Source organism: Gouania willdenowi, chromosome 20, assembly GCF_900634775.1.
Source record: "Gouania willdenowi chromosome 20, fGouWil2.1, whole genome shotgun sequence".
Lineage (NCBI taxonomy): Eukaryota > Metazoa > Chordata > Actinopteri > Blenniiformes > Gobiesocidae > Gouania > Gouania willdenowi.
In genome coordinates this window covers 12,127,653-12,153,496 of record NC_041063.1, presented here as the reverse complement: position 1 = coordinate 12,153,496, position 25,844 = coordinate 12,127,653, and the positions used below count along the sequence as shown (strand labels likewise).

The following is a 25,844-nucleotide window of genomic DNA, read 5'->3' as shown; positions in this document are numbered from 1 at the left end:
GAGCAGGGACACATCTAAAAGTCTTGGGAATCCAGCCGTCGAGATCTGGAGTTGCGTACCCCCGCCCTACACCAACACCCCACACTGCACTTAGTGCAACAAAAAGAGCTGCCCTCCCTAACCAGCTCTGCAGAACACTCCCTTTTCTCTTCTTTAGTCTGGCAGGTTTATGTTACTGAGCCACAGCCTTGAATAATGAGCTAGTTTGGGAAAGGTGGGCAAGACAAAAACTCCCGGTAGGCACCATATGTTCTCAGTTAACTCTGCATCTCTTTTATCATCTCCTACATTGCTCTTCTCATAGCTATAACAGCCACTAGAGGTCATCAAAGGTAATACTTTCTATTTTACTTTTTCCTATCATACTTAATCATGGTGTAAATGATATGGTTACCATACGTCCGGATTTATCTGAACATGTCCTCTTTTCATGTCTTGTCCAGACCGTCTGGCCGGATTTTACAAACTCATTAAAATGTCCGAGTTACACACGGACCCTGAATGCATCTAGAGGAACACGTTAATTTAAATGACCGTAACTCCGTTAATATTTACTCTATCAGGGAAATTCCAGCAGTTTCTGAAAGCTAATGAGTTGCTCTTTACAGCCGGTTTCATGTTATTACAGTAATTTTACTCACACATGACGTAATCATTAGAGATGCCTCTTCACACACGAGGAAAAGAGAAGAAATACTAAAGTCCAAAATAGAAAGAATGAAACCAAATACAAGTGCAATTCATTTTAAAACAGAATTCAGCAGGAGGACCCTCTGGGATAATAAAACCTCCATGGAGGTTCAGAGAGGGATTTTAAAATGAAGGAGCCACTGGAAGAACTTTCCATCATCTTCTCTACACCTCATCACTTCATCACCTCCCAGTCTCCACAGACAACAGATAAAGCTCAGAGTCACCATGGGATGTAAACTTTCACAGTTATTTATTGAAGTGTATATGTACTGATTATTTATTGTTCTGTAAGGCTTGAGGTTTTTTTTTGTTTTTTGCTCCTTTTTTTGCTTTCTCGGAGGAGATGTTTTACATTGTTTCAATGATTGAGAGATGATTAGAAGAAGAAGGTGGAGATTTTTCAAGGATGCATAATAAAGGTTATTGACTTCAGTAATCTCTTTAGGTTTTTGTTTTAAAGATATATATTTTATTTTATTTTCAAATAAACACCATGCAAACACTTGAGCCTAACATGAAAGCGGGGTCAGGTGCAAGCGTCATTATGAGTGTATCAATATATTTAAAAAAAAACAGACAAAGAAAGAAATAGAATAAAATAAAATAATAAAGAAAAAATCTTAGTAAAAATATTCAAAAAATAAAATAATAATCATAATAGCTTCGATATTCCTTATATATTAGGAATTTGCACAGCATAAATCCAACAATACAAATCAAGTCAGACTCATAACATATTTAGAAATGAATTTTTCAACCTTATGGACAATAACAACTTATTTATCTACTATATTGTATTTTGCCGTTACAAGGTAGATTCAAGAAAACGCTGAGTAGTGTGTGTATGACGAGGTCATCAAAGTGTCCTCTTTTTTTTGGAAATCAAAATATCAATTCACCCAAGTTAATGATTCTAAAAATAAAGTAACACAATTGCAATACTTTTTGAAATAACATTAAAACATCTACCTGTATATGTATTGCACAGCATAAATTATTCACACAACTTTACTTGTAAACCTGCCGATCAATTTCCAGAGGCTCCAGAGGTCTGTGATGTTTACACCACATTTCCAAAGTTTTTCTGATGGCCTTCAGGTACTTCACCAACGTGGTTCTCTTCAGTCAGAGGCATCCAAACATCCATCATCCTGGATAAATTATTCATAGTGGACCTGTCTGGGAAACAGCAGGAGTGGTCTATTTATTCACGTCTCCAAACATTTCTGTGAAACATCTTATATATTTAGAGCACAGCAGGGACAAGAGGGTGACAACTCTTCTCCTGCTGTTTCCAGTCAGCAAATCTTCTCTCTGTAATGTCTCATTCAGCTCTGTTAGACAGGACACAGGTTTCTTTGTTTTAGCCACAGCTTGTGCATTAGGATCTCGGGCAAATCCATAACTTGTCAAAAGAATGTGATGTGATGTCTTTGCACACTTTATTGATGTTGAGTAAAACTATCTCTGCGCAGGAGACTCACAATCAGAATACTAACTCAATGTGCAAGGTTGCTTTCACACCCAAATTGTCATTGCTAATGCAATAACGCACAGCAGCAACACAATATCTTAGCATACAACTCGGTTACGTAAGATTTGGTTAATGCTGAAGATCATGTCTGAACAAGCAGCGCAAGACAAGCAGACAGTTTATTCCTTCACCTGTGGACTTGTTCAAACATGACCAAACACTTAATAAAAGAGAGTTATCTTTGGTGTTTTTTTTAGTATGATAAACCGATAATGTTCATCTTATAAAGTGAAATGTAACGCCTACATAATTCAGCCTTTCTTTAGTGTGTGCCATTTGTTGGTGAGTTGAATAAATTTCATGATTGTAAGCCCAAAATAAAATGCAAATAACATGGTCCAATGCAAAAGATTGGTCCATGTCTAGAAATGTTGATGACAATGTGGCACAGCTGTGAGAAACTAACACTTCACTACACTTCAGGGAAGTGATGGATGTGTGGAATTATCCCCTGTATCCAATCAACCATGGTAGAATTTCCATTATCTTCACATTTTGAAGCCATGAGCGATATGTCAATTACAACATGTCTTCTTGCGACATACAACCTTTATTAATAGAACAATATGTCTTGCAGTAAGGTATAACTTCCCAAAAGGAGGTGTGACATGCATTAACAGGAACCAAACACTCCTGGAGTTTCTCCACTGATTCACTGCTTATCTATGTGGTAAGTAGTGTGTAGGACAAATACTTGATGTGCCTATGAAAACAGTTAAAATGAGGAGAATGAATAGTGGTGATGAAGCTGACACACCTTTTATACAAATACAGGTTAGTAAACCAAGGAGAGACTAGCTTAGGGACGACCGTGACTCAGTGGTGGAGTGGGTCGTCAAGTAACTGAAGGGTTGGGGTTTGGAATCCCACTCTATCCAAGTCATTGTCGTTGTCTCCTTGGGCAAGGCACTTTACCCACGTTGCCTCGTATGAATCGGTATGAATTTAGTCAGAAAACGGTCAGTATGCCCCAGGGCAGCTGTGGCTACATTGTAGCTTACTACCGCTGGTATGACTGATGTGAGTGACTGATGCAAATGAATAATGGTTTCTGTAATGCGCTTTGAGTCTCCTTGAAAAAAGCGCATTATAAATCCAAGCCATTATTACTGATAGCTTCCAACAGATTAGTTGGGGTTTGGGTGACAAAATTCAAAATTACTGAATGACATATATAGTTTTGAGTAGCTACGAGGTGTACATCAAGTTCCATCATGCATGTTAGCTTTTCTTTTCTGTGCTCATGCTGTAGGATCAGTATGCAGTCACAATTAATCCCTTCTGGTGGAAGTAGTAAGCAGCAGACTGACAGAAGTGAATGGAAGGGGAAAAAAACTCATCAATAGTCAGGACATTGAGATATCACTGGCATCACGACTTTGTTTGTCTTGCCATGAGAATAAACAGAATTCCCATTTCGCTCCAGAAAGTTGTCAGACTACACAAGGACTCTCCTCGATTTACTAAATATTTGTATTTGTATCCTTTTGTCGCAAGTAATGTATGGTATGTAGCATTTAAATTCTCTGTTATTGAATACACTCAGTGGAATACGCCTCATTCTGTAAGTCATTCATTTTATGAGGGAACTCGACTGGTTTGTGAGGTGAAGTTAAGGTTATATCATTTCAGTGTAGCAATATACGGTAAAATGTATCAAAACCTGAACTGACATTTGGTCGTTTAAAATTCAAAATCAGTATGTTGAAGTGAGACGTTTATCAAAGTGTTACGCCAGCAATGGGGTTATGTTGGGAAACTGGCTCCTGCCATTCGTGTAGTAGTAATTTTAACAAACAACATACCACAAATAGAAGCACATTAGCCAACCAACCACCTAAGACGTAGGGGACAAAAGAAAGAAGAACAAGAAACAGAGAAGGGAAGAAAGACTTGAGGAACAACATACTCATTTTATTTGCATTGCAAGGGCCCGTATTCACAACGCATCCTACGGCTAAAAGCACACAGATCAGGAACCGCCATCTCCAGCGCCAAAATACTTGAAACAGAAGAAAGAAGAGAAAGCACAGACTGTAGAACAACATATACAGTGTTAGCAAAGAGGATATGACTTAGACACTCATAATGGAGAATCGGCTTAAGAGTTCCAGTAGTGTAGGAACAAGGACACAAGCACACACACACACACACACACACACAAAGAAACCTGAATTGTACATTAGGACCTTGCTGTTTGAATGTAACATCTTAAGGAAAACTCACATTCCTGCGCTTTAAACAATTGCAACAACCCTGAGACAGAAAACTTGTTCACCTAAGGGAAACATACCCAGAACCAAACAGAGTAATGTGATCTATGCAGTCCAGTTAATGAGGAATGCCAAGACCTGTACTTTAGAGAAACCAAACAACTAGTACACTAACTCAGGAGAGCCCACACCTTAGGTCAGGACTCAGCATTTCCCTTCATCGAAAGGAAACAGGACATGTTAAGTTGAGGTTTTGTTTATTCAGAAAAGGTAAAAATTTCCTGAAAAGCCTTTTTTTTTTTAATCTCCTGACATGTTTCAACTGTCAACCTCCAGTCTTCGTCAGAGGAGTTCTGCTGTTCGCCTTTGATGTTCTTTTGAAGTTTCACTTGACTTCCGTGTAAATAGTTCCAGCGAGAACCATTTTGTCTTCTTTTTTAATAGTATGTTAAGTTGGGGTTTTGTTTATTCAGACAAGAGAAAACATTCCTGAAAAAACTTAACATACTATTCAAAAAGAAGACCAAATGAATCTGGCTGGAAACAGGACATTCTTTTCAGAACAGCGGTCAAATTTGGCCAATTTAAAATATATATATTTATATACACATATTGCATACATTTCCATAATCTTTTGTGGTTTTTATTCAGCTTTTGTACACCCTTTGTTTCCTAGTCAAAATTAACCAGCCATTAGAAATGATTGGGGCAGTCTACGACTTGTTTAAAATAATTAAAAAAAAAAGAGTCAAGATTCATCTTAACTAATCAGATGGAACCACTTACACACACAAACACATAATAGCTTGGCAGCCAGCCCTAAAAATCTAGCCCAGTAGTCTTTCTCCCACAGGAACAACACCTGTTGGCAATTCTTGCCAACACTTTCCATGATGTTTTAAAATATTAAACCTGAAGTCATAGATTTGGTAGACTAGATTGGGCTTTTTCAAAGCCTTGCTCACAGTTGGCATGGCAGTTCGACACCTTGTGAATCTGGCTTCTGATCACACATTTCATCACCACACTGGGGAAGAGGTGAGAGACCAGGAAACTTACAGTGAGGAAATGTCAGAAGCTGATGATGACACAGAATACAACCAAGAAATGAAATAACAGACTAGGAAGTATCTATATGTCCTGGAATATTGACATCAAATCATGCTTTGACCTGTTACTGATGGAGTGCATCGAGGTCATTGATGTCCGAATTGGAGGGAAAACAGATTTAAATATAAAAACAAGGGGATTCGTTGGTCTTCCAGATCATAATCCCAGAGCTATCTTTGGGATGCGACAGAAAAACAGGCCTGTTCCACCCGGGCTCCACCTTAGCTTACATAACCTAACGGATCATCGTCAAATATCTAGTTGTTACATTCCACAGCACTAATCACGATCACAAACCTGTATGTGTTTCAGGGAAAGCAGCTACTGCTCAAAAGTGGTCATTTTGACCAAGATAAATTTTCATTTGAGTCAATTTTCTTTCCAAATCAAGTGACTAGAAGAGGATTCAATTGAAGATATACTGTTTATAGATATACCGTAGATATAAATACAGTATATATAGAGATCAATGTAAAACTTTTTTTTTTTAGGACAAAATCAATTTCATTACTTTAAAGATATAGGACTTTGCCATGTGTGTGTTAAATATAAATGTTAAATCTAAATTCACTGGAATTTATCAAAATCTAAATGCCATGGTTGAAACTAAATATTTAACTAATATGCAAATTCACCGGAATGAGCTTTATGTTGGTACTTCCAGTAAATTTGCATATTAGCTAAATATTTAGTTTCACCCGTGGCATTTAGATTTAACATTTAGATTTAGATTTAGATTTAATATTTAGATTTAACAGTGACATTTTATTTTTACGAGAAAATAAATATCACAATATTGCTGTAAATCTGGTCAAAGTAACATCAAAAAATTCTCACATGTTTATTAAATGAGGTTTGTTGATAAATGTTGCAAATAGTTGCTGTTAATTTCAGCATTCGCAACTTTACATTCGGTGCCCCATATTGTGTGGGGCTCTGTCTCTGAGCCTGAGCACCTTATTGGCTCCCAATCAATGGTGGCCAAAAACTGTAGATTCATTTTCCACGCCTGACGTTCGTAAACATTTTTATTGTTGGTCGCTGACAACAGTTTCTCTGAGCAGAACCAGCCTGCAGTTTTCAGCTTTTCTCATAGACTCCCTGCTGTGACAGGTTTGTGAGCTTGGGGGTTTCCTGTCTTTATTCTAACTTTATAAGGAACGCAGGAAATATATTCAAAATCTGACAAATATCTTTACTCTCCTGTGTCACCCCATTGTCTGCTAAACACAACAGAGCTGATGCGGTGGTAAGTGGTAATGGAAAATTTTATCACTGCCCCCACCCACCCACCCCTCTACAGAAAACAGCACTGCTGATGAAGGCCTTAAGCAGATATTTCTGACCGTGGAAACACAAGATGAATCGACATCTGATTGGATTAAAGCTCATACATAAATCCAAACAATCAAAAACAACCCAACTTAGAGTAATGCTATACAAGGACCAAGTATTTTACACCTTTTTGGAAAAACTTTTCTTTCAGAATATATTTAGTTTAATGAATTACAATGCGTTTGTTTGTGGACGAAAGTGTCAAATGTCCCATTGTTTGTCATACTCAATTATCCATACATTTGATTATCAGTCTCAATTTTATTCTAAGAAAATTGTTCATTATGTAATATTATTCAAAATGTATTTCTACCGAAGCATAGACCTGCCTCAAAGTAAAAAATATATTTTGGATCACTATTATGTATCAACAATATACTAATGTTGTACAAACGATAGTATATTGTACAAACAATATATGTATATTGTGCATAACATTGTACTTATGTAATGTATTTTTTGTTGTTTCATTTTCTTTTGTGATCATTGTACACTTACTCAACAGGAACCTATTAAATCTGGTAGAATGTATTACTAACACAAAGAAAAAAAAAATTATATGTCGAAACCAAAGCTTTCAGTAGAAATCAGGATTTTTTTTTTTAATTTAATTTAATTCAGATTATTAGTGAACAGTACATACAGGACACCAAATAAGTGTAAAGGTTCCTTACGTGCACTAATTAGTATTAAACAGATTTTTGGGTCAATATATTAATACGAACATGACATGATTCCTGTCTTCTTTCCAAATAACACGACAAAGCAATTAGAAATTTTCCATTGACTGATGCCGCCCTGGAATGTGTAGTGAGTAGAAGAAGACTCATCATGTAGTAGCAGGTCAGGTTTTGTTCAGACAGCTAGCTATCATTGTTAAATGATCAGTAGATGCAAGAAGGCACATGTGGGCGGTCCTAGTACTTTTCCCACTTAGTTGTGCCATCATTGTAGTTGCCTCATTCTGTCAGTGAGGCAATTTAAAGTTGTACTTCTCTAAGAAAGGCACACTTATACCCAGAAGCTACCACAAAGCAACAGCACACCTTAACAGGTAAACTCTATTATTATTTTCTTTAAACTTTTTTTTTTTTTCTTTTAACATTGAGTGGCTCATTAAATCCAACCACTGTTAAAATATGAATGCTTAAATGTTGATTTCATTTGTACAGATGGTGTCAATGGGTTCATGGGTGTGTGTGTGTGTGTGTTTTGGCTCTCATACTCCAACGCATGTAGTATCTGAGGAATTCATTTGGCAAAAATCCAGTGGATCTAAAAAAAAATAAATGAATTAAAGTTTTTCTACAGGATAAACCGAGATGACAACTGAATACCATAAAAATGACGGAAAAAAAAAAAAAACCTAAGCTGTCTTATAACACTTTTTACCTGGAACACCATTAAAATATACTCTATATGTGCATCTGTCACAATAACTCACAAAAATGATTATTGTATATGTTTTCATGGCTGCCTTGAGGAGTTTCTTATTATATGAATTATACATTATCGTACAACAAATACACACATGCAAAATTCTACAGCAATTTCAATGAGAAGGCATGCCCAAACATTTGACTGGTAGTGTACTGTAACTACTCTATCCCAGATCAGCGACGACTTAAGATGGAGTCAGTTACATGTTTAAATTCCAATTTCTTCTTCAATTATTCATGTTCAACTCAATTATGATTGTGCTGACCAGATTTTTTCCAATTACAATTATTTCCCCTCTGCAAGTCAATTAGAAGTGAACTACGTTCTCAATTACAATTAATCACAATTAATAAATAAGTCTCATAAAACTTTAGCTTTCTGATAATGGGTCAGTTTTGACCCATGTCTTAAATCAGCTGTAAAATAAAATATTATCTATCATCCAATTTGTTTCTCATCTCTTGGTTACTTTGTTAGGCTTCCTAATCAATGAAAATATTGGTATTAATATTATTGGTGTGGGAGTCTGAGCTTTTTTTTTTGTCAGTATACAACGAGATTTATTTTATTTAAAAAAAAAAAAAAAAAACGGTAAAAAGATCCTTAAGAAAATGAACCGGTAAACTTGATCTAAAACATATTTTAATAATTAATAACTATGTATGTGTAAACCATGGAACTGTAACATGGTTCCCCAGTTTTGCGTTTAGTTAAAATGTAAGAGCTAGTTTTTTATAGAATTTACATGCCATGTACAAATATCTGAACTCAATTACAATTCAACTGTAATTATGTCATAATTATAAATAATTACATAATTGTAATTATAATTGCCCCCCAACCCTGGCTAGAGGCAATCAAACTCACATTAAATATTGTGTGGCTGCACATTCAACAAAATATGAATGTGTTACAGGACAAACAAAACAATAATTAATAGAATCTCATCCCGGAGTTTGTGAAACTGTCACGGAAATCTGGTGAAACATTCAGACACAAACAATCCTTCAACAAAACAATACAGTTATACCCAAGTCTCAGTGGAGAAAACTTGGAAAAAAGGATGTCTGACAAAAATAATTAAATAAACTAAGAGTTATTAGTCAAGGCAAAGATGTCCTGGATACTAAGGTGAGCTAATGCAACAGTAGGCCTCTAGTCAATAATTATTCCATCTGTTTCTCATAAATGAAAAGGTTTGACATTGAGAATTATCAGATTCAGAACTGGACCATTTTGGATTTACTAACCTCTCTTTACTTAAAGTCATTTTTCAGCCAAATATGAACATGACTTCAACACTCAAACTAAAATAAAGGATGTGAACCCCATTCTTTATGTACACAGCACTCCTATGGCTAAATTAAATAACTTGTTTAATCTTTATACAAATAACTTCTAAGCAGACCTACAATGGTACGATGGTAACCAGATTTCAGGTCTACTGTGTTTTTTTCCCTAAGAAAAGGAGAGAAACTAGTTTAGCTTAGCGTCTTAGCTTGGTTCTGCTTAAATAAAATTGCTCCTAGCCATCTCAACTTGTCACCTATTGAAACATCAAACTTTCAGCATGAGCTGCTTCACAACCCTTTGCATCACCAAGCAACACATGAAGTGTTATGTGAAAACACAATGGCGTAAAAAAGGTGTGGTAATTAGAAAGGCCTTTGGAAATAGTGCTCGCTGTTAGGATTGTTATCATTCTGAATTTCTTTTTTTTTTATTGCATATCTTCTTGTTGATGTCAAGTTTGACAAACTACAAACTATGGTTTTTTATCATACTTTAACATGATTTTTTTTATTTTCAGAGAATTCCTCTCAAAAAATGGAAGACAAATGGCAGGAAGCGTATGAATTTGCTGTTGAAGTGGCGAGAAAAGCTGGAGCGGTATGTTGAGATATTCTTCTTCTTCATGATTGGATTTTCGCTACATAAAAAATAGATAAAAAGTATGATAATTATTTTGAAGGGGCAGTATTATGAAAAATCACATTACACATTCCTATAACCTCATTCAGAGGGCCAAAGTTGGAAAAAGTTCTGTTTCCTCCGTCCCTTGCTATTCCACATTTTGTAAAAAGTTAGATTTTTCCCCCAATAATACGTCATAAGGTGGAAACTCCTCCTCCTGACAATCCTGGCTCCTCCTACCCTATAAGTACAGTATGTAAGCTCCACCCTCTCAAACTACCTCACAGGTAAAACAAACACTGTGGTTTAATATCAAATATACGTTATACTTTATTGTCATATATTTAAAGCTATATACACAAAATATAAGGGACTGATCAACATCCCACAGTGATGGACCAGGGAGATTCGAACCAGTGAGCATACAGTTACAAGTCTGCTCCCTTAACCATTGGTTCCTTTATCCACAGTTAATATATTTACATTCAGTATATAGATAATTCAGTATATACATTATCCAGTATAGGGATAATCCAAAGCGCAGTGTGATCGCTCACAATCAGTTCCATTTTTAGTAGCCGTTATACCACCTTGTATCGTCTTTGGCATGATCTGATGTGTTTGTGACCCAATGCACTGCAGTGGATGGGAGACCACTGAGAATTCCATGTGCCACAGTGAGGGACAGTTGCTCCAGTGGCATCTGTCATTGTGTCCTTAGGCAAGGCACTTCTCTCACATTGCCCAGTATGAATGTAGTGTGTGAGCGAGTGTTGGTGGTGGTCGGAGGTGCCGATGGCGCACTATGGCAGCCTTGCTTCTGTCAGTCTGCCCCAGGACAGCTGTGGCTACAATAGTAGCTTACCACCACTAAGTGTGGAGTGAAAGAATAATGCCATAATTCTGTAAAGCACTTTGAGTGTTTATGATAAAGCGCCATATAAAATACAATGCATTATTATTGTTATTATTAAGATGAAAAGAAAGTGACTTAGCAGCTTAACACCCCGGTGAGTGTTTGAAACAGCTGACTCAGACAACAGACTGCGCTGCTGATGTGCTAAACACACACCGTGAAGCAGCGTTTGTCTGACTCACAATCACAATAGCCGCTTAAATATCCATGTGTTTTACTGTAAAGTGCAGTTTTTTGGCTGAAAACAATAACAACAGTGTGTGGGTAGCAAAAGAAAATCGCTTTGGTAATCAACCTTTCCGAGAGCGAGGCATGAAGTCTGCGTCTACTGACACGCCCACTCATACATACGGAATCAAATATTATGTTGTTGGGGTTCTTAGAACAAATGGAGATGTGTGAAAAATAGCATAATACTGGACCTTTTAAAGTTATGTTTTTTTTTATTATTTTTAAATCATTGAGGTGATTAAATTATGGTTAATGTCTTTTCTTTTCTTTTTTTCAGGAAATTAGAAAAGCTGGAGACAGTGAAATAAAAGTCAACACAAAGAGCTCTTCTGTGGATCTTGTCACCCAAACCGACCAGAGGGTGGAGAAAATCATATTCAGTGCTCTTAAAGGCAAATTTGGAGAAGGCTGCCATCGGTGAGGCAATTCTCCCAGCATGCAAGCGCACAACAAACACATTTGTAAAAGCTCTTTCATGCCCGATAACAAGAAAACCTAAAATTGTCTTCTTCTGTATGTTATGCTGTTATTTCCCTTTGCTTCTGCAGTTTCATTGGAGAGGAGTCAACAGTGGACAGCTGTGTTTTGACTGATAAGCCGACATGGATCATCGACCCAGTCGATGGCACGACAAACTTTGTCCATGGGTGAGATATTGCAAGAAATATCTTGTTCCATTTATGTGTCTATCCAGAAATCAACATTTCTTTCATCAAACTGTTGAAAATCACCTCACAAATCACTGCAAACCCAATTCTTTGATGTACAATAACTAAAATTGGAATTGCAGAACAAATAAAACCTTATTTTTGAATACAGTGCTTGGCAAAACCAAATCCAGCAACTATATGTTAAAGAAAAAAGATGTCTTTAAACACCTTAAACGCTGAGTTAGCTAACTGCAAAGTTTGTTTACGCTCAGGTACATTCATTGTTTCCTGAGACAGAATGTAAATTATGTAATTTCAGTGAATAAGAAATCTTGTTTGAAATCTTCACAAAAACATGACATACAAAGGAATGAAAAACAACAACAACAAAAAGCTCATTTTTGGTTCTGTGATGATTTCTTTTCAGGTTCCCATTCGTTGCTGTTTCCATAGCCTTTGCTGTCAATAAGGAGGTGTGTCAGCATCGTGCACTTTGCTAGATGTATCTGATTTCACTAGAAATAGCTCATTGTTGTGTGAACATTTGATTTCAGTTGGAGTTTGGTGTGGTGTATAGCTGCATGGAGGACAAGATGTACAAAGCCAGGCGGGGACAAGGGGCTTTCTGCGACGATGAACCGATTTATGTGTCGGATGTGAAAGGTATAAAAACATTGTTAAACATCGTCCACAAACTGTGAGTGAGCATCAGTAACCACCGTGTCCTGCTCTCTTTGAAGAAATCAAAAAGTCCATCATTATATCAGAGCACGGAACCGATCGATCTCCAGAGAAAGTAAAAAAAATCTTCTCCACCATGCAAAAGATCCTTTGTATTCCAGTGCACGGGTAGGTGGATACAACACTCATTGTGTAGTCTGGGTGTCTTCATAATGAGGTTTTACATGACATAAAGTACTGTAGATAGTGACTAACTTGTAAACATTAAGCACGTTTTGTAGTCGAGTATTCTTTACGGCAGGCATGGGCAACACTATCACAGCTGGGGCCACAAACATGTGATTGTATCTGATCCGAGGGCCAAATGATCAATATTCATGTCAGCATTTAAAATAATCACCAATCAGACCATTGATACAGGGGGAAAAAGGGTTTTGTCTTGGTCTGTGGTTTTGACAACTTGTCAGTTTTTGGTCATTTAGTGTGTTTTTGTTATTTTTTGTGTCCCTGGTGTAATTATGTGTATGTCTCTTTAATTTTTTGCATTTTTGTTGCCGATTTGTGCACTTTTGGGGTCACTTTCTGTCTTTTTGTTCTTGTTGTTTTCTGTATTTTCCTGTAATTTTGTGAACAGTTTGTGTGTCTTTGGAGCTAATCTGCAGTGTGTTGGTGTTTTGTGTGTTTTTGGAGTCATTGTGTGCTTTTGTTGTAGATTTTTGAGTTCTCGGTGTCATTTTCTGCGTTTTTCTTGTCGATCTGTGCATTTTCTGTATTTTTGTTGTTGTTTTATGTAATTTCCTTTTCATTTTGTGTAATTTTGTTTACAGTTTGTGTGTCTTTGGAACTATTCTGCAATGGGTTGTATGTTTTGTGTGTTTTTGGAGTCATTTTGTTATAAGTGGTTGTTGTGTTTGTCTTTTTTGTCATTTAACGTGTATTTTTTGGAATTTTTTGTCTATTATGTCGGGCTTTATATTCCTTCTTGAAATACAATTTCTGGGGATTTGCATTGGGGGCTGCAAAAAAATTAGTCTGAGGGCCACATGTGGCCCCCGTGCCGCCAGTTGCCCATGTCTGCTTTACAGGCTCTATTCTCTAATGCACGTAACTGCAGGCGCGTAAAAAGGCGCTTAAGTCCAGACCGGAGAATGTGGCCCTACATGCAGAAGAACACCTAATGTTATGCAGAGGTGTAAAGAGTACTGATATGTTCTACTCAAGTAGAAGTACTGTTACTTGATTGAAATTATGCTCAAGTACAAGTACAGGTAAGTCATGCAAAAAATACTTAAGTACAAGTAAAAAGTAGTTCTATTAAATAGTACTAGAAGTAAAAGTTACTAGTTTCTTTCACCCCCCACATTTATTTTTGGTAATACATTTTGCCACGCTTCCCTTACATACGGTAAACATCTCATGTGTAAACTTAAAGAAAAAGAGACGAGATGTTGCACAATTGTAACTTCAATTATTTATTTTCCACAAAGGCATCTGTAGAAAATAAAGGGTTTGTCAAAATGTACAATTCTTTGTGGGTGACAACATTGCCATTTTTTTTAAAATGTCCTTAAGTACAAGTAAAATTATGGATTTAGAAATATACCCAGAGAAGTACAAGTACCCATAAAAGCAACTCAATTACAGTAACGTGAGTACTTGTAATCCATTAATTTTACCTGTGATGTTATGCAACTTTTTCTGTTGAAGGATGCACGTGACGTTTGTGACATTTGGAACATTGAAAACATGTCACAACTTAACCAAACATTGTGGAACCATTGTTTGAGTAACTTTAGAGGCTACTGTTGTCATTTTTTAGCATCTAGGTTATGACAATATTATCAACCGTAAAAGTAGCATTAGCATTAGCATCGGCGTCACCTTACTTCTCTGGGTGCATCCTGGACAGATATCAGAAAGCATGCGGTGTGTTATTATATACAGTATGTATTTTTTTTATTTTTTATTTCTTTAACCATAACACTGCAACTGATTTGAAGAGCTGCCGATTAAAGTTGTTGAAATCGTTGATACATGTTAGCATTAGTTAGAGTAGTGCTAATTCACTTTGATACTGTCTGGAATAATATACATACAGGTGCTCAGCACTTTAACCCTTATATTTTCACATATTTTTCCATTCAAAATAGAAATGAAAAAAATTCTGAGCATTGAATTAAAAATTACAATCAATAGTTTTTGTATAAAACACTTTTAAATTGGTTACATTGCAGGGTTACACTATAAAGTCTAATGCAATTAACATGGTAAACCTGCAGCAAGAAACAACTTTTTTAATTGTGTTTTGTCTAGCAACTGTGAACACAATAAAATGTATATTCACTTTACATGACATAAAAATATTGATTACTAATTCTAAGTCAGTGTTGACAAATACAGCTCGTAACAATCTGCTCTGAAATTAATGAAATTCATTAAAAAAAACAACAAAAACATCATAATGTAATGTTATATACAATGTGAATTTTACCTATCCTGTTGAGGAATTACATATAATAATAATGATAACTACAATATTTGCATTTTGTGAAAAAAATGCAAGTGAAGATGCACGTGCTGGCCCTCGTCGCACAGCATTAGCCTATCATTGGCATTTGCTAGCATTAACATTAGCCAAGCAATTAGCAATAACCTAGCAATAACATTAACCTAGCATCATCATTAACATTACCATAGCAATAGCATTAGCCTAGCATTGGCATTAATATTGACCTAGCATTAGCAATAACTTAGCCATAGCATTAACCTACCATTAACATTAACTGCTCTATTTATATTCTAGTTTTTAATGTTGTCAAGTGTTTTTATTTTTTATTCACGTACTCCATATGACAATTTGTGTACCCTTGAGGGTACCCGTACCCCACTTTGGGAACTTAGGTTTTAACACGTATAAATGGTCAAAACATGAATGTGCCACGATTGTTTTATAGCCAACACCTTAAATAGAAATTGCGTAAATGTATGTTTTGAGAGTTTTAAAAGTAAAGTTAGACAGAAATAATACATTTCATTGGCCCTGATGCAATAACTCAAAAACCCTGCGTCATGTTTTTAGTGATTTCATCTCCTTTACTGCCTCTTCAGCTGTCATGTGTGATTTGTGTGCACCGATAGGCTCAGAGGGTCAGGGACAGCAGCCACCAACATGTGTCTGGTAGCCTGCGGGGCAGTGGAGGCCTTCTTTGAGATCGGCATCCACTGCTGGGACATTGCTGCTGGAGCCGTCATTGTGAGAGAAGCAGGAGGAATTATCCTGGACGTTAACGGTGCGTATTCACAGAACACAATCATTCAGGAATGTTTTTTTTAACATTTTCTCTCCTGATTCAGGGGGACCATTCGATTTGATGTCACGCAGGATGGTTTCAGCAAACAATGAGATCATTGCAAATCGGATCATCAAAGAAATTGAAATATTTCCATCACCGAGAGACGATGGGAAGCCACAACTAGAGTAGCCCAAAGAGCTTTTTTAGGAGATCATGCTGATGTCAGGGTTGGAGTCAATTACATTTTAAAATTACAATTACTTCTTCAATTATCCATGTTAACAGTCAACTCATTTAAACAATCTCTCGCTAGGATAAATAAAGCATTTCTATTTCTAATTCTGATCTACGATTACGTTGTTTTTCCGATTACAATTATTATTTTTACTCTGAAAGTAAACTACAATCACTTTCTCAATTACTGAGTCTTTAATAAATAACGCCATGAAAACGTGACCATTAGCGTTCTGTTAGCATCTCTTATGATATTAAATGCCGTTTACTCTTGTAAATGGCATTTAATAGAATTTCCATGCCAATTACAATGACAAAGTGCGTTATCTGAACTCAATTACAATTAAATGGCGTTTACAAGAGTGATATATTTTTCCAATTTCAATTATAATTACGTCATAATTGTAATTAATTGTTAATTATGCAATTACAATTATAATTGACCCCCCAACCCTGGCTGATATTAACACAATAATAAGCATTTCCTGCAACGCAAATGATAACCATGTCAGTAAGTCTGTTTCCACTGAATGCCTGCACTAATCCATTGTAGATAACGATAGCAAACATGCAGTCGTTGTAAAAAAAAGTGTGTATGTTATATGAATAAAGTTACTGCTGTCATTGTCTAGGTACGCAGTGTCAACCTGCTTATTTATAATAATTACAATGTATTGGATTTATTATCGCGCTTTTTCTCAAAGCTTTATACTGGTTTCCTAGACATAAAACAACAACAAAAACAACGTATTTGTAATTAAATATTAATTCATGACTAACCCGATCTCTGAACTTAAGCAAACTGTTACGTCGTCTCGTCCCTGTTACCGCTCGGACGATACCAAAGACTAGACAAGCAATTAGCGCTAAGAAACATGCCTAATGCTTGCTAATGTCTGATTACAATATCTGTAAATGTGAGACAAAAGCATTGGATATAACTAAACTCTCCAAGTTTTGCTCTCGTGAGAGCATAATCTTCTTCTTCTGATTAATTGAGAGTATATCCAACTGCAGCCGCGGGTACAGTACAAGCGATGCCCCCTACAAACTACGCCCACACAAGCAATATCTTAATTTGCGGCACCATTAAAAAACCACATGTGTGACGGTGGCCGGTGAAGCAATTTTTCAATGTAACCTCGAATTTAGCAAAAAAGTGGAGGCGGTAGAGGTTAGGGTTAGGGTTAGTAAAAAAGGAAGGTAAGTATTGCAAAGTTCTCCAAACTTGCCATAAAAGTGGAGGCAGTATCAGTTAGGGTTAGGCTAATGCTGCGTTCACACCAGATACGTCACGAAATGTTTGTGCGACCAGATTACATACAAAGTCAATGGATAGACGCGGCCCAGAGGCGAAATCTTTCCGCACGTCAAGAGCGTTGGCCGTGCGAGCGCCCTCCCAATTTTTGTCATATTTGCACATTCGCAAGAGAAAATGACCACCTGGAGCTGTATGACACGGCCTTAAAACCGGGACCGGACTAGGAAGGATTTGGCGTGGAGGAGAATCAGCGAGAGGTGGTAATGGCAGGTCAAATTTCCCTCTGTAGCACTGAGCTAGGATAGCATTAGCCGCTCATCACATCGGCTTTTTTCCCTGGTGGTTTATGTTCATGAGAGGAGAAAAAGGAGTACAGCTCCTCGCTTCAGCATTCAGTGAAACTCACCGAGTCGCATGTGTCACTGGTGGGCGGTGCTTTGCTTCAAACGCGCAAAGTGAATGGGGACATTTTTTGATCCTGCGAAACCTGTGGAACGTTTCGTGCAGCAGACGCGTCGGGTGCCGCAGAAGACGCAGCATTAGGGTTAGTAAAAAAACAGATAAGTATTACAAAGTTCTAAATTTGCTAAAATAGTTTAGGCGGAAGCGGTTGAGGATAGTGGAAAGGTTTATGTCTGGGTATTGGCTCAGGGCGATCGATAGAGCGTATTTTGTCGGGCGCGTGGTTTGTACGATGCATGGTTTGTAGCGGCTGCAGCGAGACCCTTCTCAATAATTGTTGCACCATCGTTCGAAACTGACCATTAAAAAGACTTCTAACATCATCCGGAGGAGGCCCCGCCCACAAGTTGAACCGCAATCAAAACTTCAAGAAATGCAAACAGAAACTTAGAAAACGCAAACAAAAACACAAAAAACGTAAACAAAATGTATGGCTTCATGACAACAAATTTTTTATTTTGTAAACACAACCAGCATTTAAAAAAACAAAATATATCCATTATTTTTGTTTGCAAATCTTTTTTCTTTTCTTTTTTTTTTTTTTTGCAAATCCGTTTTCTGTTTGATTGAATAATAAAGACACAATTATACCTCCATAAACATTTTATATTTTTTACACTTGCTGTTTAAGGTGCCATAAATTGACTTGAAAGCATTGAGCCTTAAAGTGAACGTGTCTCAACTATTTCAAATGTCACCACTAGAGGTCAATAATGCTTCAGCTTTTAGTTAGGATGAAGCAACTATCAATTACTGTAATAAATTCCATGTTTCCTATAAAAATGCAATCATTTATTATTAAAATCAATGTTTCGAATGTTCCCTTAAGGTTTATAACAGTTTTTCAGGAGCCAAACAAAGAGGTTACAACCGACTATTATCAATAACACAAAGACTGAGGTGGTCGAGGATGATAAAAACTAAAAATAAATTAAAAAAAAAACTTAAGAAGGAATGTAGAAACTAACAGAAGCAGAAACAAACGCAGCAGGGACAGCATCTGCAATAATAGCAGTAGGAGGTGGGCTGGGGAAGGGGAGTTGGGGGGGGGGGGGTAGAAACATGTTTACACTGCTGCCTTTGAAACATAAATAACTGCAGTGTATATTTATCACATCTGCCACTGCCACAGTGTATGGTGAGGTTGTGCGATGACTGAGTCAGTCTTTGAAAAGGCAAAACACAGAAAAAAAAAAAAACATTATTTCTGTTTCCATTTCTGGTATCAAACGTGTAATTTGAGGGTCCTTTGAAGTGCTGGTGCTGGTGGTGTGCCGAAGAATTACAAGCAGGGAAGAAGATAACATCTCAAAAAGTACATCTCAACATTTGCTTGAACTCAGCAGATGGGTGGAATTTGCCTTGTAGGACAGTACAGCAAATGCCACAGAGGTCAGCAGAGAGAGACACATGCAAGTTTATAAAAGTCAGTTTAGCATATTTGCAAGACACTATCAATTTTTTCCTTCTTCTGTTTTCTAATTTAGACAGTAGAAGTCTGCCTTAGGAAACAAATGTACAAATAATGTACAACTCTGTAAATATGTGTAAATATAGCTATGCAAAATCTAAAAAAGAAGCAACAAGCAAGTTAAGGAAATAAGTAAATTATCGACCTAAACTATTTGAAATGAAGGAATATTTTTAATCAAATCTGACAAGAGTCTCAAAAATAAATTTATTCTTGAGTCTTGTATATATCTGTACATCTGTATTATTATTATTATTATTATTATTATTATTATTTTATGTAGTTTTTTCTACTGTAATGTGTGCAATTGTAATTAATCCTTATTTATTAACAGTATTTTACTTAATTATGTATGGGTCAGGGTTATGTCTTCTTTTTCTTTCTTTCTTTTTGTGATTATTTATTTCAGGCTCAGTCATTTTGGTTATTTAAATTTGAATTTTAGTTATTGTGAACATAACTGTAATTGAATTTCAGGAGAAAAATAACAATTGTAATTTTAATTGTAATTGGGGGAAAAAAGCTGAGTTGTAATTAAACATGGACAATTGAAGATGTAATTGTAATTGAATAATGTAATCGACCCCAACCCTCTTAGATCTTCATTGTAAGTACCATCAAAGATAATGTTGAATAAACAACAAGAAGGGAAACCTCACAATATTAAAGAGTTGTACAAACATTTATATGCATTATGCTGCTGTTCACATGACACAGCGATGAACTATCTTTTAATTTCACCACTTGTTGGATGATGAAGCTAAATGAATCAACTTTGTGCTCGGACTTCAAGGAATTGGAATTTAAACACAAAGACTGTAACGTACAGAAAACATTTAAAAATGTTCCCATCCGCCTACAGCTATAATAAGAAATGCATGAGACAGGAAGGAATGCGTCACATTTAATATCAAAACACCCAGTAAAAACAGTTTATCATGCATGAACATTAATTTAATCAGGTCACATCTCCAGATTTACATATTCACCATACCAAGCAGAAAGATGGGACAGGACTGCATGACTTTAGTGAAAAGATTTTAGCGGGTCATGAACAAATACGTAGATTTATAACAGGATTGATGAATTCTAAATACGATGTGAAAATCAATATTTAAAAGAAAAAAAAAAAGTATTTTAATAATATTAATAGTGTGTTAACAATTCAGCACTGTATTACTCAAAACATGTGTATACACCTTCAAAATCCTGCAATTTGTATTACAAGAATTGAAACTAACATTTAAAAATGAGTATTCTAGAGCAGTATTTCTCAAATGGCACTACAGGGGGTACTTGAGAGAGGATAATTAAAAAACAAAAGCATTAAAATATCGGGGTTTATAATGTTTATTATTTAGTTAAAAATGATTAATCATACTAAATATTACCAAGCAACTCACAAAATGACAGAAAAACACACAAAACAAGACAAAATATATTGATAATAAAAAAATGAGAGAGAGAAAAACACTTACTATTACCAGCAACACACAAAACAACAACAGAGACACTCTAAATGAGAGAAAAACACACAAGATCGCTACAAAATACACAAAAATAACAAAAAAACAAACAAAATGACATAAGAAACGACGAAACAACCAAAACACATACTTCACACTGATGGAATAATTTAAATAATACCAACACACAAAAACAACAACAAAAACACACAAAATAAGAGAAAGTTGTACTGAATTATTAAAAAAAAAAAAAAAAAAAAAACGACAAACAACAACACAATACACAAAATGATTAGAACATGAACTGAAACTGAAAATACAAGGATCAGTCTAGAAAAAAAATAAATAAATAATCTATTCAGGAGCCACTGTATAGTGTTTCTTTCCACTTATTTACAAAATGACATTATAAAATGTGTGTTATCACTCATTCATTCCATCATTATGCTCTATTGTTGTTTTTTTTCACATAATTCTGAGTAAAATGTGGCAGGCAGACACTTGGATTCAGAAATAAGAGAAAGGGGGCATTTGTGCCAAAAAAGTTTGAGAACCACTGTTCTAGATAATTAAAAGCAGTTTCGAACATATTCTGTTTCCCTTTGTATCTCATATTTTTTGTTCTAATTTGTAGTCTGTTTGGTTGACTTATTAAGAAATAAAGATTGCTAAGCACATTTTTGGAAACTGTATAGTGAAAAACGAGAGCAAATTTCCTATTTGTGTGTTTAAATAAATTAATAAGGAATGTCCTGATACATTTTTTTTCCAGAATGAGTAGTACTCGGATTTGTGAACCTACCAATAACACAATAGCACAACTTCTTACAATCCTGCTGCGAACTCCATAATTTCACATTTCAGTGTATTTGGGATTAAAAGAAACAGCGCAAGGTTGGTTTAAATCCTACTTATCAGACAGAAACCACTTTGTTCATGTCACTAATCTCTCCTCAGCACAAGCTAGAGTTAATCATGGAGTTCCACAAGGTTCAGTTCTGGGACCAATACTCTTTACATTATATATGCTTCCATTAGGTAACAATATCAGAGAACATAATATACATTTCCATTGCTATGCGGATGATACACAGCTTTATCTCTCAATGGAATCAGATGAAACTCATCAGTTATTAAAACTCCAGGCTTGTCTTAAAGAAGACATCACATCCTGGATGAGCTGTAACTTTCTCCTTCTGTGATTTTATTTGGTCCAAAACACCTCAGAGAGAAAATATCAGTGCAAATAGTGTCTCTGGATGGCATTACTCTGTCACCCAGCACCACAGTGAAAAACTTAGATGTTATCTTTAATACTGACTTATCCTTTAACTCTCATATTAAGTAAATCACAAGGACAGCCTTCTTCCGCCTCCATAATATCTCTAAAATCAGGGATATCTTGGCCCAGAGTGATGCTGGAAAATGAATACATGCATTTGTTACATCTAGACTAGATTATTGTAACTCTTTACTATCAGGATATCCCAGTGACTCACTAAAAAGTCTCCAGTTAATCCAGAATGCTGCAGCTAGAATACGAACAGGTACTAACAGGAGAGAGCATATTTCTCCAGTATAGGCTTCCCTTCATTGGCTTCCTGTAAAATCTAGAATAGAGTTTAAAATCCTCCTTTTAGCATACAAAGCTCTACATGATCAACTCCTGTAGATCTTAGAGACCTGTTAGTGTCCTATCATCCAGGCAGAACTCTCTGTTCTCAGTTTGCTGGTCTACTGGAAGTTCCTAAAGTGTCTAGAAGTAGAACAGGAGGCAGAGCGTTTAGCTACCAGGCTCCTCGCCTTTGGAACCAGCTGCCAGTCTTAGTACGGGAGGCTGCTACCCTCTCCACCTTTAAGGCCAAACTCAAAACGTACTTATTTGTTAAAGCGTATACCATATAATAGTGTTAAGCTAACCACTAGGAACCAAAGCCCTAAACCTAAAAAGAAATATAGCAACTAAAAACTAAGATATTTAGTAGAAAAACTACATATAAATAAAGTTGAATTGAATTGAATTAATTATGTATGTTTTTCTTTCTCTTTCTATGTTTAGTGAGTATTTGAGTATTTTTATATGTAATATTTCTTGAGCAGCTGTAAAGCAAGTAATTTCATCCTGGGATGAATAAAGTACTTCTGATTCTGATTCTGATAACAAGTTTTCTGTTTTGGCAATATAGAAAATTCCAATATGGCTATATTAATATACAGTATATATTTTATAGATTATTTTGTAATAAAATACAGCATGCAGTTAGATGGACTTCTGAGTGTGCCCTAACCCAGACCTTTCTCTTAACAAGCCACATGACAGAACTCACTCTCACATTCGGTCCCTTGTAGGAGAAAAAGCCAAAAGTGTCATATTGTGCAGCTGTTTGTTAATAAATGTGCCTGTGTGGCATTTTGCAACAGCCAACTTAACCCAGAATGGCTTTCTGGTCAGAATTTATCTTAGTTAAAAATATCAAGATGGTACACTGTATATCGCCATTTTGAGAAAACATTTCGAGATACAAGTTTTTGTCCAGATCGCCCAGCCCTAGTCCTGGTATCAATTTTTCCAGTATGAGTAGTACTCGGATTTGTGAAGGTGACAGACTTGAAAGTATGTAAATTCATTCTCCTCCAATGTTTTCAAAATCTATAACAAACAAAAATTACACAAAACACCCCTATTTACACGACTTGGTCTAGTCCCTCTGGTTTCCTTAAACCTGAAAGTGCTGCTGGCAATATGGTGGTGAGTAAGCTGGCTAACAAGCAAACAAACACTTATGCTGGTAGGCCTTAACCTGCACAGTGGAAGTTGTTTGTCCTGTAACGTGGTTATTGAAGAGGGTGAACAAGAATGATGAAATCAGTAACCAGAACAATGATAATAGACAGATGAATGGTAGTTAGTGATGGTGAGATGAAGCCTCATGAGGCATCGTACCACTTGAGCTTCATGTGCACACAAAACCACTTCCTGGTCAGGTTTATGATCACAGGCAGCTGTATCTTCATCACTGAAATTGTGATACATTGGGTTTTGGTGTCTGTTGGGAAGTTTTGTGGCTCTTGAAAATAATTATGACTCACAAAAATGCAGCTTAAGTACATTTTGAACCTTGCCCTACTGGTTCTACAACAACTCTTTTAGCCCTGCTCTCTAACCACTAGGCCACCAGTCTCCTAACACAACTTGGTGACAATTTTTGCAAGTACGACTGCAGTCCTCAGTATCTAAAGTTAATGTATTATGTACTCAGCAAAAAGGTAAATCTGAGAAATGTGATGCAAACCTTAGTTTGGGAATTAGGAAACACTACTGCACAGGTGTGCAGGGTTTTCCCAAGCTGACACGTTGCTCCGCCCTAAAGAGGATGTTAGCGTTGCAAATCAGTGCCAACTGTGAGTAAATGGTTTGCAACAAAAAGGACCAAGTTGTAAGTGAAGAATTAAAAAAATTGGAAATCTGCAAGTGAAAAAAAGATTCAATGATAGAATTTAAGTTGATTTCTGTGCAGGCTTGTCATTGATTGGTGTTCAGAAATCTTCAGTTTAGACTGAGTGCTGCATTACTTTCAAGGGTTTCTTTGTGAAGAAAGATAATTTGCCACTCAGTCAAATTATCCAATTTGTACAAATGATCAATGATGTAGAAATGTATTGTCCAATCGAGGAAAGTGTCATTTGTAGATCGTTCTAAATATTCAGTGGCGCATAGAAAGAGTATTAAAGCAATGTTTCAAGTTGCTTCATTCTCTACTTTCTTTCAATAGATTTCTGGCGGTGGTTCCGTAAGTGCTATGAAATTTGAAACGCATGAAAAGATAATGAACATTTTTTGGATATCTTCTAAGAATGAACTTTTCAACCTATTGTTGGAAAGGAGCCTAAAACCGATCAGACTCCATGAGACTGATCCTGCAAATCTACAGCATCAGGCATAAAACCTTCCTTTTTAACATGTCATATTTATTAAAAATGCTTGACAAAATATTAAATATTAAATATTATTACTGTTCAAGTGAAACGTTATTAGTGCAAAACCAAACAAAGGATCTCACGTAAAACATGCACATATACGATTAAAGGAACCAGACTTGGTGTAATGAATCTGCTGGTGCTCCTCATTTCTTGTGATCAACTACCGTGTGTGTTGATGGCTGCTGTTAGTGGCTAGCGGTATTATAATGTGCAAAATAAATATTTTTATTGCCCTCAAAAATGCAATAAATGTTTTTGCAAAGGTGTCAAATCGTTGAAGTTCTAACATTTAATGTTCGTCACACCAGCCTCACAGTCGATAGTAAGTCAACAGTTTATTTGGATACTCTTTGGACCGTAACACTGTTAAGATTGCCTACACCATAAAACAATTCACTTTAAACGTGAGCAGCTTTTTACAAGCTAAAGCATCCACAGACTAAAATACAAGCTAAAACATCCATAGACTAAAATACAAGCTAAAGCATCCACAGACTAAAATACAAGCTAAAACATCCACAGACTGCATGAAAACAGCCCAGACCAGAAAACAGCTGAAATAAATCCTAAACAGTCCTATTGTACATGGAGAACTGGTCCAGAACCTGTTGAGGGAAACAAGATGCAACGGACTTCAGCTCGAGCTTACTTTTCCTGTTAATATCCAAATATCACACAAACAAGGTAAAAAAAAAAAAAAAAAAAAACAGGTTTGGTTTTTCTGTATTTCTGTTTTTGTTTTAAAACAGTAAAACAAAAGAACCACACAGTTTATTTGTTAATTTGATTTGGTTTTAAAACGGATTAATCAAAGAATGAAGGATACAAGGATTGGTTTGGATATCCATCCTTTTGTCTGCAGAAGTGGCAAAAATAAAAGCTATATAGACCAAATGTTGTTTCCCGTGCCACGCAATGCAGTGCAATAAAATGTTTCACCTTCAGTGCAGCGCTGGACT

The 25,844-nt window shown here is 36.1% G+C and overlaps 1 protein-coding gene across 2 annotated transcripts; it reads left to right on the top strand.

The window, feature by feature from the left end:
• Window positions 1–200: 200 nt before the first annotated feature.
• LOC114454444 (inositol monophosphatase 1-like) lies at window positions 201–16,879 on the top strand. Of its 2 annotated transcripts, none has more exons than XM_028434920.1 (9): window positions 201–332; window positions 10,136–10,215; window positions 11,664–11,803; window positions 11,935–12,033; window positions 12,464–12,509; window positions 12,591–12,699; window positions 12,777–12,885; window positions 15,856–16,007; window positions 16,072–16,879. In XM_028434920.1, the coding sequence occupies exons 2-9, from the start codon at window positions 10,153–10,155 to the stop codon at window positions 16,197–16,199; spliced, it is 846 nt and encodes a 281-aa protein (XP_028290721.1). In that variant the 5' UTR covers window positions 201–332; window positions 10,136–10,152; the 3' UTR covers window positions 16,200–16,879. The 2 variants fall into 2 exon arrangements, with proteins under 2 accessions (XP_028290721.1, XP_028290720.1); XM_028434919.1 differs by lacking the exon at window positions 201–332 and adding an exon at window positions 7,793–7,939.
• Window positions 16,880–25,844: the final 8,965 nt, after the last annotated feature.